The following is a 9,680-nucleotide window of genomic DNA, read 5'->3' on the forward strand; positions in this document are numbered from 1 at the left end:
TCAATTTTTATTACATAAAGACGGACGTGGATAAATCTTTTGAAAAAAAGAAATTCATAAAGGCAACAAAAACGGGCATAATCAACTCATTGAAAAAGTGCGAAAAGAGACAAACATGAGAAAAATGCCTATGATATAGATATTGGTAGTATGAAAAAATCATTTTTAAAGTGATTTATTTCATCAAAAAACCGTTTTGAGGAGTGACAAAATTATTGAATTGGAAGTTGACTTTAATAAAATGTTTGTTTTTGATTATCATTTGTTATTTGGTTGTATTTTTCCTTACATGATAAAAAAACAATTAGGGTAATTAATAGGTTTTTTTTCCATTTCAGTGATTGAACTATCATTCAGCTGTAAGAATCGGTTGATGCTACCTTTATCTGTCCAATATTTGTAAGAAAAAAGAGGGCTATTCTTAAAAATATTGGACAGCTAAAGGTAACATAATGGTTTCTTACAAGTAAATGATAGTCCAATCACTGGAATAAAGAACAGGTACAACAATATAATGACGTTACAACAATGTTTTAACTTGAGAGGAACTAAAACAGAATATCATCACAGTGATTTCCTTTAGAAAATAAAAATTCCCTACTCAGTTTGTCAAGTAAAGGGTAACTACATGTACTTTGTGAGCTGTACAAATGTAGCTTGAATATCACGTGAATTGTTATCGAATGTCTCATGTATCTTGCAATGTGTCTAAATTCCTAAAGTTTTTTGTGAATCGCCGCATGAATGTCGACACATGAAATGTTCCATTTTTAAAAAATGATAAATGAAAAGATTTCAAAATCACTAATATTCAATAAAATGGCTATAACAATTTATATGCATTCGTAAATTTGTAATAATTCAAAAGGTGAAAACATACTTCAACCTTGTCCAAGAGTACTTTGACGTCTGATGTATTCTTTTTATAGGATTGTCTTATAGTATCTTTTTATTCTTGAGATTTTATTATTGGGACCAAAAATGAATAGTTCTTTTCCAAAGGCAAAATCAAATGCTAAAACACATCAAACAAATGGATAACAATTTTCATAATCCTGACTTGGTACATACATTTTCAAATGCAGAAAATTGTTAATTGAATATATATTCAACAACTGAAACAAGTGTTTTACGATATTACTACACTCGAAACAGTAAAATTTAAATATTTAAAATGCAAGGCTTGCTGAGCTTTTAAATACTTACAATTGAACTGTTGAGAGATGAGAAATATTGTATAACACGAGTTTTAAGTGGATGAATCTGTTTCTCTAATGATTTTTTTTCTTCCTATTCGACGATTTGAAGACAAGTTGTGTACTTTTAAAGTGAGGTCATCAGGGATGGTCGCCCGTTTTTATGACGTCACAATAGGAAAATTCTGAAGCAGCCAAGAAAATTAAACGACACAGTTAAATGTCGACCAATCATTTTACCGAGAAATGATTTTTAATAGTGAGAAGAATTGTTTTTCTCACACCGATCAAGAAATTGAAAAATTAGAGAAACCAAGTTTTATTGCGAGCTAAATGTCTCACTGTATGACAGTCGCATCAAATGACATTATATTGACATGGATGTGTAAACAAAACAAACAGACATAATGGGCAAAATTGTCAAAATTAAACGTCAATTATAGATGCAGAGTTTGTTTCTCTTCCTTAAACAATGAATGTATTGTTTCAACAAGCCAATATAAAAAAAGCAGATAGTGTGTGGTTGTCTATGTGGTATTTTAATAATCCAAAAATGTTACTTTTCCCAAACAAAGTCCACCATTGTTTTGTGTTGTTTATATGGTAATTTCTATAAATTTTCTGTTGCAAAACTTCGGATTTTCTTATCCACGGAATCGATTACTTAGCCGTATTCGGCAAAACATTTTGGAATTTTGGGTCCTTAATACTCTATAACTTTGTACTTGTGTGGATTTATACCTATTTTGATCTGAGCGTTACTGGTGAGTCTTCTGTAGATGAAACAAGGGTCTGGCGTACTAAATTATAATTCTGGTACCTTTGATAACTTTTTTAAATATGAAATCTATCAAACCAATATGAACCTAAGCTATGGCATCTGTATCAAACAAAATACATGTATTACCATAAAAAGAAAAATAGACTTATATCAACGCAACATTTCTCTCAACATAGCTCTCGTTTATTCAAAACAATTTTTTCAACATTAAACGTTTTACCTCAACAAAAGAATCTGCTCTTGCCAGCCCTTCACATTGTTTACAATTTCTAATTGTCCACCATTCAGGAATACTTTCTTTGTTACGCTCTAAACCTTCTTCGATACGCTCTAAACCTTCTTCTTTCTTGTCATATTTTAGAAAGATAGTGTCATCCCCTTTCACCCTGTAAAACTCGCCATCCATCTGTAATATCAATAAAATATATTTAGTACTTAGGGTATGTAAATTAAAACATCCAAAAAAAAATCAGTTCGACTAATTTTAAAACGAAAAGTTAACTTCTTCTGTTTCACAGTCTAGATTGATATTCTATGATTCTTAACAGGTACTGAGGTATTCCGTTTAAGGCGAAGTGTCCGTAATTAATGATTAATATAAAAAAAATTAATTTAACATTTGTACTCTGCTTAAAATAAATCAGAATAAAATATAAAATGGGGATTTCGTTTTTCATATACAAGCTGAAAAATTAAAACCATGATACGCCAGAAATGCCAAAGATATATATATTGAAAATCATAAAAAGAAAAACGACAGATATTTTCACTTTATCATGATTTTCTAATTCGTTGATCAACATTACTTTTTTTTTTAAATCGGAAGGCGATTCTACAATAAACAACAAATCAATAAGTGCAAAGAAATACCTTTCAAATAGTTATCAAAGGTACCAGGATTATAATTTAGTACGCCAGACGCGCGTTTCGTCTACATAAGACTCATCAGTGACGCTCATATCGAAATAGTTATAAACCAAACAAATACAAAGTTGAAGAGCATTGAAGATCCAAAAACTCCAAAAAGTTGTGCCAAATACGGCTAAGGTAATCTATGCCTGGGATAAGAAAATCCTTAGTTTTTCGAAAAATTCAAAGTTTTGTAAACAGGAAATTTATAAAAATGACCACATAATTGATATTCATGTCAACACCGAAGTGCAGACTACTGGGCTGGTGACACCCTCGGGGACGAAACGTCCACCAGCAGAGGCATCGACCCAGTGGTGTAAATAGTTATCAAATGTACCAGGATTATAATTTAGTACGTCAGACGCGCGTTTCGTCTACATAAGACTCATCAGTGACGCTCATATCGAAATAGTTATAAACCAAACAAATACAAAATTGAAGAGCATTGAGGATCCAAAAATTCCAAAAAGTTGTGCCAAATACGGCTAAGGTAATCTAAGCCTGGGATAAGAAAATCCTTAGTTTTTCGAAAAATTCAAAGTTTTGTAAACAGGAAATTTATAAAAATGACCACATAATTGATATTCATGTCAACACCGAAGTGCTGACTACTGGGCTGGTGATACCCTCTTGAAGTTTGATTTTTAGCAGAAAGATAGAAAATATTCGGGGACGTAATTAATGTCTACCGTAACGTCATTACAAAATCTAACGCTATTATACCCATTTTACCGTGAATTGTGAGTGTGTGTAACACATTTTCCTGACTACAGAATATTGCAAATGCTACTGTATTCGACTATAAGGGAAATAAACTGCAAAATGTTTGAGATTAAAATTTGCTGCAAAAAAAAAGAAATGCAAATTTGCAAATAATTATACTGCCGGTGAAAGACAGCTACTTCAATCTTTTCTTGATTGGATAAGGTTCCATCTCTTTTATTAAATGTTCGTATTGTTCTTATAATTATGAATCAAATATGGAGTTATCAAGATAAGCATAGAATGAGTCCAATACATATTTAAAAATTCGGTTTTAATATTGGGATCGTGTATACATTTTGTTTTTAAATCTTTTTTCTGTGTGTTTGTACATTAAAAAAAAATTCTGCATATTTTCATTGCAACTTGAGGCATTGCGTTCAAACACTATTCTATTTGTCAGGTTCATACACGTGCACGTGATACAACTTTACTGTTTCACTTGAAAATTTGCTGTCTCGATCGCTTCCCTTTTCTATAAGAATGTACCAAGTGCTATTTAATTAGAAATTCAATATCTCATCCAGTATAATGCTCAAAACAGTTTCTAGTGTAATTTTATTAGAATGTGTAGGGATCACATCCAAGCAAGGACCGAAGCTCATAAACTCAGCATTAAATTCAGGACTTTGTAGAGCCGACTACCTTTCTTCAGAAGTTGGCAAGGAGACTTTTTATAATGTAATGTTTTATGAGTTTACCTTGCATATTGTACCTGTATGTTTTGCAGATGAACAATCATTGTTTTTTATGAAACATAAAAATAAGGAGATGTGGTATTATTGCAAAATGGACGTCCATTTTTTGCCACATTTTAAGGTACATGTTGGTTGGGTGGTGTATTTTTCTCGACATCCTTTCTGGTCATGTTGCAAGCATATTTGTTTTGTTTTGAAAATGTGTTAATTTCCATGTTTGATTTATAACAATGTAAAACATTTATTCAAACTATTAAAAGTCTGAAATAAAAATTAACAGGGCAAGGGCATGAAAATACGTAGCTTTGTTTCGTGTATGTTTTAGTCTAGACGCCATCTTAATAACTATCGAGTTGAACTCTAAAGTCATCCGATGACAATATAAGCGATGTACACATAAATATACATATAAATAGATTAAGCTAATCCGTGCTGCTGGATTTTTCAAGGTCTATGTAACTTCATATTATAGACGAATAATAAATGTTTATTATTTTGTTCACCTATATGAAAATGATTTTGTAGATCAAAACAGTCAATCAAATTATTTAACTTTGTTTTACTTCCAATGTTAACATTGTTTTCCTTTGAATAATTTTACACATACAATTCACTTGTTATCCATCTCAAGCTAAGGGGTTAAATTGAAGTTCACATGAATACGGATTCAATGAAGTCGAATTATTGACTTGCAAGTAAATAATTTATAGTCAATGGTTTTTTTTAACTTATTTTGACAAATTTGAACCATACTGGCTGCTAAAAGCGAATAATTATTATAGGAGAAGTTTTTTATTCTCCCGTTATTTTCATCAGCGGTAGTATACGACTGTATATCATACGTAATAGATACTAGAACTGCAGAAAAGTATTAGGCATGTATCGATATGTGTTTTCTTACTTTAATTGCCAAGTAATCAATATCCCAGTTGAAGCCTTTCTCCATTTTCCCGTCAAAAGAACCAAACTTTAAACAGGCAATTTTTTCTTTAAGCTTATTTTCTGTAAATAAAACATGAAGATATGAAGATTATGTGAGCTATTTTTGAATCATATACACTTATTAATTGTTAAGACAACCGTAAAATAGTTTCTTGTATATATAAACCGATATACGATTTCAAACAAGAAACAATGACGAACATGTTTACACTTTTTGGACTTCATTAACCAGATTGTTTTAACTGCACATACCTTGCTTCAAGAGATGTATCATGAAGACCAACTGAAATCGACACAAGATAATGTTTACGAATGTCCGATACATTATGCCTGTGTCACAACTAAAAAGCGGTTGTAGATCTTGAAATACCTGTGATATAACCGATTTTGGTATTATTCCCAATTGTAACATTCTCAGTGTTAATTCCCTAATTGATTGATAAATGCATTACCGGAGAGGCTCATCATGCCGACATATATACCTGATAAAACTTCTTTTCATGCGATTCCTTTAGATTATTTTAAGTCAAAACTTTGATTTTTGATCACCTTTGTTGAAAGACTGTGGTTTTTAACCTTAAGTTGTACACTAAATGTTGTGTTTTTCTCATTTGACAATTGTTGTCCATTCGTTTTTGATGTGTTTTGTCATTTGATTTTGCCATGTGATTAGGGACTTTCCGACTGAATTTTCGTCGGGGTTCAGTATTTTTATACTTTTTAGTGAAATAATTTTTTCTGATAACTCTTTAAATCATACCCAAACCATAACATTCGCGTGTATATACAAACATTAACTGATCACCAACCTATGTCAGTTTTATCATGCGTTGTTACACCAACTACTTTCCCTTCACTATCTTCAATTCCAAATAGTATTAAACCTCCTTTGTGATTGCAAAAGGCTGATATATATTCGGAGCACATATCTGACAATGTGGTAGATACCCTGTCTCCAGTTATTGCTTTGAATTGAAGATTATCGTTTTCGTTTCGAAAGTCTTCCAATGTCTTAAACATACCACAGCTTTTTATTTTCACAACTTCTGCTTTATTTATCTGTCTCGGTTTCTCTAAAATATCAATGGCTTCTCTATATGACACTTGTTCCACTGCAGACACAGATGGGTAATACAAGTAAGTTTCTAAAGAACATAAGTGTTGGGCACGACGTTTTACTTTAATAAAGATTTTTTCGGAATTACAATTGCCAGAGATATCAATATATTGAGAAATTGAATTGAAAAAAAAACGTTTCATCTTCTTCTCAATCCGGTCATACCATTCGTCAAAATTTGCCGTCTTGGCTTTTTCGTACCTTTTGTTGATTAAAGTCAATTCAAAACCGTCCCGGGAATTGAAACATGCACAAACCAAACGTAGAATATTTTTAATTTCTGTTGGGTCTTTGATCATCACATTGACAGGCATTTCCGATGTGATATTAAGCTTAAGATCTGGAAAGAAAATTGTAAAATAATATTTCTAGAAACGATTGTTTGTTTTGTACAACATAGGCCGTGTGCACAACAAACTCCATGTACACCAAACTTGTTTACAACTAGTTTAATATACTGGACATTGGTTTCACATTAAATTTGTTCCCATCTATACACCTTGTTTAATTACCTGTACATAAGATTTGTTCACACTTGTAAACTCGATGTCATTTAAATGTTCGTTACGTAGAACAGGATGCAAACTTTTCGGACAACTATTGTAGCAGTAAGGGAACGACCATTTCACTTTAAATCGGGGGGTATATTCAGAACCCAAATTGGAAATTAATCTGATTTTACAGATGCATGATAAAATAAATTCTGAATCAAGAGTTTCCCCATACATTATAATAGTGTTAAATGCGGAAAAACCTCTGACTGAGATAAATAAACAAAATACCCCCTCCCCCCCCTTTTTGAAGTTAAGTGGTTGCTTCTTTATGAAAGCCATTTTGATTATTTGCAGTAGTTTAAAGATACTCTCGATTTAGCATTAGAAAACGTAGGCTGAAGCAGCGTGCTTACAGACGAAGAAGAAGGATATATTAGGGATCACGATATTTCTATCTTTTCTGTTTGTTCAAGTGATATTTCTTCTCCAATGAGTATTTGGCAAAGGGAGGGGGTAATGTTTTTTTTTTACTTTTAAGTGTAATTTAACGGATCCGAGATGCAAGACAAATAATACATTTACCTCACACTTTTTAAGTAATGCATTTATGAGTGAATCGTTGTTTGAGTAAAGACCAGTGGCAAATATTTCTGTGTAAGTCAAGTTGATTCGGACAGATGTAAACGTGAAAAAAGTCGGACCAATTATGTATTTCTTATTTCGGACATTTAGATCTGTTTCTTATATTATTCAAATACATGTATTTCTACAAAAAACTTTATTAATAATAAAGTTTAAAATATCAATTTTATTCAAACATCGATCCTTCCTTAAATATACACGGTGAAACTAATGTTTTAAATGATTAGTTTTGTGTACACTTGATCTACACACGGCCTACATCGAGTATCGACTGCATGTAGACAAAACATGATTTACACTACATGTAAACATTGAGTTTTATAAATGGGAACGTAATTTTGTTTAGTTTACGTGTAAGTTACACTTACACAACACCGAGTTAAGGTCAATGTGAACACGGCCTTATTCACATTATACATGAGGCCCCTCATGGGGGGTCCTAGTAATCACATAATCACCATTTTTTTGCCAATATAATCACATAATCATTAAATATTTGCTTATCTTTAGTAATCAAATAATCATAAACTAAAAATACAGTCCTAGGTAATCAAATAATCATGAAATATTTGGCTTAATAATCAAATAATCATTAAAAAAACGGCCAAGTAATCACATAATCAAAAACCCCATGAGGGCCCTCATACATGTTATAGTTTATTCGGTTATGATGTCTTTGTGTGTCTTATTTGTTGCAATTTTGTTACAACCCTCATTTTATATATATATATATATATATATATATATATATGTGGTGTGTGTGTGTGTGTGTGTCATATTTCGAGGGACCTTGCACAAGTGACCCTTAGTGGTGGACTTATTAGTAGATTAACAAAGATACTTGTATAATACTAAATCAGAATGTACTCTAGTTTATGATGATGAAATAAAAATAATTTAAAAGTGTTCTTTTAATATATAAAAAAAATCCATCTAAAGTACATGGGGGATAAATGCAAATTTTAAACATAATAAAAAAACATTAAGTTAGGTCATGTCCAAACCCATGAAGACAAGATATGTGCACCTCTTACATAATAAATTTGTATGAAATTAATAGGTTTTTAACCTGGTCTTTCATAAAAATCTTGTTTCAGGGTACGGTCTCCTGCTCCGAAAAGAGCTACAGTGGCTGGAAATAAGTTTTCAATTTTCACTGCTAAAAACAGGATGTTTACAGCGTTATCTCGTCTCAAACATGTATTTTTAATAAAAAAAAATAAAATTATTTTAATCATACAACCTGGTTTTTTTTTTAAGGCTAATTAACCAATTTTTGATAAAATACAAAAAACATGGTACTTTTTCACCAATTAAGTAATTAGACGGGGGTTTCCCTCCAAGGTTATTTTAGTCGGGGAATAACCCTTAGTTTTTTATGCGAAACTGTATATAGCACCCAATATAAATCGTTTATCATCTATAAATTGTAGCCGAACTAGTAGGGTTCCCAGTATAAAAAGTGTCCTCTAGTTAACGAGTTTGAGTTAACAAATAACACACAGCTAACTTATGAAGGAAATTATAGGAAAATCATTACATTTTACAATCATGATAGTATGTTTCCATGACGGGAAATAAAAAAAAAATAGATTTATAACGCACTTTGTATGATAGTCGCCTCAAAATCCATTATATGTACAAAAAATGTCAAATATACAGCAGTCAACATTGTACTATTGTCCTAATCACTACAAAACAAAGAAACATGTAATAAAGAAGAAACAAAATGGCATACAGACCAAGCATATAAGTAAAAATTAAAGACAAGAATATGCAAATTTACCATAGTACAATAACACAATGACGGGATGTATAAGTAGAGCCAAGTCATATATGTAACGAAGAAACATAACTAGAGGCTCTCAAGAGCCTGTATCGCTCACCTGATTCTACTTGGGTTTTTGAAATCATATGAAAAAATATAAAATTTGGCTAAAAGTGACAACACAACCTCATTGATAAGGAAAGGAACATGTTTAATTTCATTCAAAAGTCCCCCACTGGCGGCCATCTTGGATGGCGGATAGGCTACAAAGTAACAACACTTGGTCAGCACCTCATAAGGAACATTCATGCCATGTTTGGTTTTATTCCATTCAGTGGTTCTCTAAAAGAAGTCATTTGTATGCATTT

At 31.6% G+C, this 9,680-nt stretch overlaps 1 protein-coding gene across 1 annotated transcript in view; it reads right to left on the reverse strand.

Annotated features, from left to right (window-relative positions):
* LOC139492123 (uncharacterized) overlaps positions 1–5,295 on the reverse strand; it is a 39,179-nt gene extending 33,884 nt beyond the window's left edge. The window contains exons 1-2 of the mRNA XM_071280261.1: positions 5,251–5,295; positions 2,198–2,383 (exon numbers count right to left, since the gene is read on the reverse strand). Of these exons, the coding sequence (XP_071136362.1) occupies positions 2,198–2,383; positions 5,251–5,295 (231 nt within the window). The remainder of the gene's footprint in view (positions 1–2,197; positions 2,384–5,250) is intronic.
* Between the last annotated feature and the right edge of the window lie 4,385 nt (positions 5,296–9,680).

Source organism: Mytilus edulis, chromosome 10 (genome assembly GCF_963676685.1).
Source record: "Mytilus edulis chromosome 10, xbMytEdul2.2, whole genome shotgun sequence".
Classification (NCBI taxonomy): Eukaryota; Metazoa; Mollusca; class Bivalvia; order Mytilida; family Mytilidae; genus Mytilus; species Mytilus edulis.